Raw genomic sequence first — 5,018 nt, 5'->3', positions numbered from 1 at the left:
CTTGCATCTGAAGAAGTGAGGTTCTTACCCACGAAAGCTTATGCTCCCAATACTTCTGTTAGTCTCAAAGGTGCCACAGGACCCTCTGTTGTTTTTTACAGATTCAGACTAACACGGCTACCCCTCTGATACAAAACACAAGCAGTTTTTCCTCAGACAGTCCTGTCTGTTCAGCTATGCTGAAGATTATTTTAGCTATTACTCAGTGGCGCACATATACCTAAACAAACACCCATCAAAACTATAAAAGGAATACCTGTACTATTATTGCTGTTTATTTGTAAGCATTTTTTATTTATCAATTTTAATTTCCCACAACTGTGAAAGTTTTGGCAAGTCAGATAATTATTTAATGAGAGCAGACACTGTAATTCAAAAAGTTTAACCTTTATAACCATTAACATACAAACTGTTAACATCATATGTCAAAATATATAAAGTATCCTTAAAATCAAATGTTAATAAGTTCTCAAGTAGCATTTCTCTTACTTTGCCTATCTATACATTTTGATTGATAGAAATATTTTTCATCAGTTTGAGTGTACAGTGAAGTTGATGTTTACCAACGTTTACTGATAAAAATCTAATCCTTCCAAACCTAGTTATAGGCTTGGAGGATTGGTTTTTGTTTGTTTGTTTGGGTGGGTTTTTTTTTTTTTTGGGGGGGGGGGGGGGGTAGATGCATGCTGTAATTAGAAAACAGTCGTAAGCTTTGTGAGCGATAGTAATCACAGGATAAAACTTAAAATATTAATCTTTGGTCAGAAATAAAATCTGACAGTGATGGGCTGAAAGGCAGACTTATTCTGGATTATTCTGGATTAAAAATTAAACATGAAACATTGTGCCAACATGGGCTATTACCCAGTTATTTACAGGCTTTTAAGTGCCAACTCTGACATTCAGATGCAATGACAGAAGTTAACGTGTACCCATAAAAAAAACACTTTTTCCCTGCCTACTTCCTTATTACAAAATTGTCATGCATGGAGTGGTACCAGAAGGAGATTTCTGACATGAAGTTAAGAGGTCAAATTCACACTGTGAAATTGAAAATCAACAACAGAGTCTTTAATTTATTCACTCCTATGAGCCTCTTCGTTTCAAAGCACATGTCTTAGTGTCAATCAGATGATTACACTGCAACCAGGCCTTGATTATTCTGTGTAATACTAATTAAGTGAGAGCCCAAGTAAAGAGTGACCTGTTAAAAGGAATAGACAAGCTAAAATAAATTATGCAAGAAAACAAACCAAGTTTACTTAAGGCATACAATAAAACCTTTTCAAATGATTAGCAGATTTATCCCTTTATCAAGTAAGGCAATAAACTTTCAATGCCAAGATAAAATGCAGGAGAGACAGACTAGTGAAGAGGAAAGAATGTGTTAGGTAAATATTCCATGTGACAAAGCAAGACATATTTCATAAAAACAATGCACTCCTTTTAAATCGACACCACTGAAAGAAACAGATCTTTCTATGGAAGTTATTTGTGTTGGGAAGTTATGCATTACATCACATTTCTACAGCATTCTCTTTCATAGAGGCTGCTTGCATGCCCTGTCATCATAGGTGCTGTAGCATTCTTACAGGAGTTCACACTCACAAATGCTGAAATTACCCATGCCATCCTATATCAAAACAGTAGCATGGCTTCCAAATCTATCTAGTCTTCAGACAAAGTTGCCAAGAACTGACCACAGCTATGCAGCTCAATCAGCATCAAGATGCTTAAGTGAGGGCTTCTGGTCAATGGGAAACTTTCTCTTCACAAGGACAGTAATCATAGCTTCAAGTCAGCTTGATGCCAACAGAACATTTTGATCCATCTTACTATATCAATTCCATCTAACAAGTGAACCCTGCAATATAATGTATAAACTCTCAAAAAAAGAGAGGCAAATGATAGGTTGCAGAAAATGAAGCTCTCACCCAATTCTTAATCATTTTCCTCTCTGTGTAGCACATTGCAATGTACAACAGCAGCTCGTAAAATACTCTATGATGTGACAAGATTTCTGTCTTTACGAAATGGATCATAAAGTAAGTCAAACTAGAGCTGCCAGGATTTGACTATGAAAAAAACAAAAAGGCAAAACATTAACACAGGGGTGGGCAAACATTTTGGCCTGAGGGCCACATCGGGTTTCTGAAATTGTATGGAGGGCCTGTTAAGGGAGGCTGTGCCTCCCCAAACTGCCAGGCGTGGCCCGGCCCCCATCCCCTATCCGACGCCCCCCTCCTCCCCGGACTCCTGCCCCATCCAATCCACCCTGTCCCCTGACAGCCCCCAGACCCCCCCATCCCTCCCTGTCCCCTGACAGCCCCCAAACTCCCCCACCCCTGACTGACTCCCACCGCCCCATCCAACCCCTCCTCTCATTCCTAACTGGCCCCCGCCCCCAGGACCCCTGCCCCATCCAACCACCCCTTGTCCCTGACCGCCCCCGGAACCCCTGCCCCTGACTGCCCCCCCGCTGCTCCATCCAACTCCCCCTCTCCTTCCTGACTGCTCCCCTAGGACTCCTGCCCCCATTCAACCCCCCTGTACCCAGCCCTCTGACCACCCCGACCACCACCCCAAACTCCCCTGCCCTCTAGCCAACCCCCCCGCTCCCTGCCCCCTTAGCATGCTGCCTGGAGCGCCAGTGGCTGGCGGCGCTACAGCCACGCTGCCCAGAGCGCCAGGACAGGCAGCCGCACCACCCGCCTGGAGCCAGCCATGCCACCACACAGCACAGAGCACCGGGTTAGGCCACGGCTCTGCAGCCCCGCCGCCCGGCAAGAGCTCGCAGCCCCGCCGCCCAGAGCATTGCGCCAGCGGCGCAGTAAGCTAAGGTTGCAGGAGAGGGGGAACAGCAAGGATGGGGTGGGGGCTAGCCTCCCGGGCCAGGAACTCAGGGGCTGGGCAGGAGAGTCCTGTGGACCTTAGTTTGCCCACCTCTGCATTAACACTTTAAAGTTGCCTTTCCAAAACAGTGTTGCCAAGGGGTTAGAGACGATCACACAAAAAATCCAGAGTGATCACAAAGTTATGGCATCCTGCAGCTGCAAACATAGGGCTGTCTGGTTGCAGTGTGACTTCTCCAGGTGCCTGCCTCCCCATCGTCCAGAAAAAAAATTTGCCCATTTGTTCAGCTTTGAAGATGCTCTGCACTCTTTTCAGATACAACAACTACACTGAAGCTTCCCACAGCTATGTCAACATGCTGATGAAGCCTCAAAATGGGGTAGGAACTTTTGATGGATAAATGAGAGAGATGGGTGGTATAGTGTCAGAATCTAGAGTTCAGCATTCCAAACCCAGCTTTAACACTAACTTCTTTAGTTTCTCCATCTGTAAAATGGGATTAATAATTCTTGCTTACTAGAGCTGGTTGCAGTTTTCCATCAAAATTATACAAACTCCATACCTTTTTTGAGAGTAATTGGCTTTGTTTAGAACTTTGCAGAATGAGTCACATAATACTTGTACAATTCTTTGAACAAAAGAATATGACCACAAGTGAAAGGGACAAAGGGACTGAGCAATGGACAGAATCCAATTAAAGAACACACACACACACAAAGTACCATGCAACTCAATCTCAACGCAAAGCAAAGCAATCCAGGTCAAAATGTACTCTTCCCCAAAAATAATACTATAACTTTGCTGGTTTCTGAACTATGGAGCTAGGAGACCAAAGCCATGTAAGTGGACTGGAAATCTCCCAGCAAACTGCCAGGTTTCCAGCAGGATTCTGGAAATCCTAAACAAGTAGTGCCAAGCTTACACACACTCATGGAAAATAACTTTTCCTGCCCAGGAGACTGACTTGGAGTCAACATCAAACATATCCTTCAAGTTGCGAAGTTGGGTCATTTTATCAGCTCCTCTCCTCCCGTGGGGGGTTGAGTGGCTCAGAGCAGAACTACTGCTGCTTAGCCAGGCATTCAGGAGCCCCACGCTTCTAGAGTGTTATTTAATGCGCATTTCAGGGTTCTTCAAAAGGATCACACGAGAGTCACGGTACGCCCCTGACGGCCAACCACCAGCAACTGGAGCGTTGCACAGAGACCAGCAGGAGGCCAGAGCTGTGTAGCACGAGCACTTGTGTATACAAAAGCAGGAGGCGGCGAGAACTACTAACAGCATTAACTCCACAGCCGAGGCTCCCCCAGCAAGCCGCAAAACAACATGTCTGGAGGCGGGGTGTTCGCTTGCAGCAAGTCCCTGGAAGGGGTAGTACACAGCCGGGGAGGCAGCAGGCGGCTGGGCTTCACAAAGCGCGTTGAAGAGGAAGAGTGAGAACTTGTTCGGCAGCGCCCCACGTCCCCGGCAGAAACAGGGGTGGCGGGACACGGCAAGTCACCTCCAGACAGCTACTCCCTGACACAGAAAGTTTGTGCCAACAGCGGTGCGCGCGTGGGACCCCTGGCTGCTCCCCTGAGCGGGGCGAGCCCGGCTGAGTTTCTCTCTTACCTTTGGTCCAGTCCACGACTTGCTTTGGGCTCCACTTGGTAACGGGCTCCATGCTAGGCGCTCTCCCGTCGGGCTGAGCCGCGCCACAAAGGTCCCTGCCGGGAAGCCTGCGCCAGCGGGGCACGCTCGCCCCAGCCACTTGTCCCGCTCTCCCTCCTCCGGCCACAGATTCCCCTTTCAAGCACCCATCCCCGCTCCCCGGCTGGGCGGGCTGCCCCCCTCCAGCAGCTCCGCCTGCCTCCCGCGGGCTCCTCCTCCACGTGCTTCCCCCGCCTCGGCCGCGCGTCCCGGCCCTGCTGCGGCGGCCTCAGCCGGCCCCGCCCCCCCGCGCCCGGCTCTGCCCCCTCTCCTCTCCCGGCTTCGCCCAGCGGAGGCGGGCGGGGAGCGGCTGGTGGCTCAGTTGCTCAGGTTGCGTGTGCAGCTGTTTCCAGCCCAAGCGGGGGCTGAAGTGAAACTCCTGAGAAGGGCCGGGCCGGCGCCCACGCGACTCCACAAGTGCTTTGGGCCTCTGCACGGATGGGCTTTCAGAGCGGGGCGTTATAGCCTGCAGAGGG

At 48.8% G+C, this 5,018-nt stretch overlaps 1 protein-coding gene across 1 annotated transcript in view; it reads right to left on the bottom strand.

Annotated features, from left to right (window-relative positions):
• The window catches only part of CNKSR3 (CNKSR family member 3), a 93,539-nt gene extending 88,838 nt beyond the window's left edge, over nucleotides 1-4,701 (bottom strand). The window contains exon 1 of the mRNA XM_034765361.1: nucleotides 4,465-4,701. Coding sequence (XP_034621252.1) covers nucleotides 4,465-4,516 — 52 coding nt within the window. The 5' untranslated portion in view covers nucleotides 4,517-4,701. The remainder of the gene's footprint in view (nucleotides 1-4,464) is intronic.
• Between the last annotated feature and the right edge of the window lie 317 nt (nucleotides 4,702-5,018).

The sequence above is a fragment of the Trachemys scripta genome, chromosome 3, assembly GCF_013100865.1.
Source record: "Trachemys scripta elegans isolate TJP31775 chromosome 3, CAS_Tse_1.0, whole genome shotgun sequence".
Classification (NCBI taxonomy): Eukaryota; Metazoa; Chordata; order Testudines; family Emydidae; genus Trachemys; species Trachemys scripta.
Note: the sequence above shows the minus strand (reverse complement) of the source record. Positions and strands in the feature narration are given on the sequence as shown.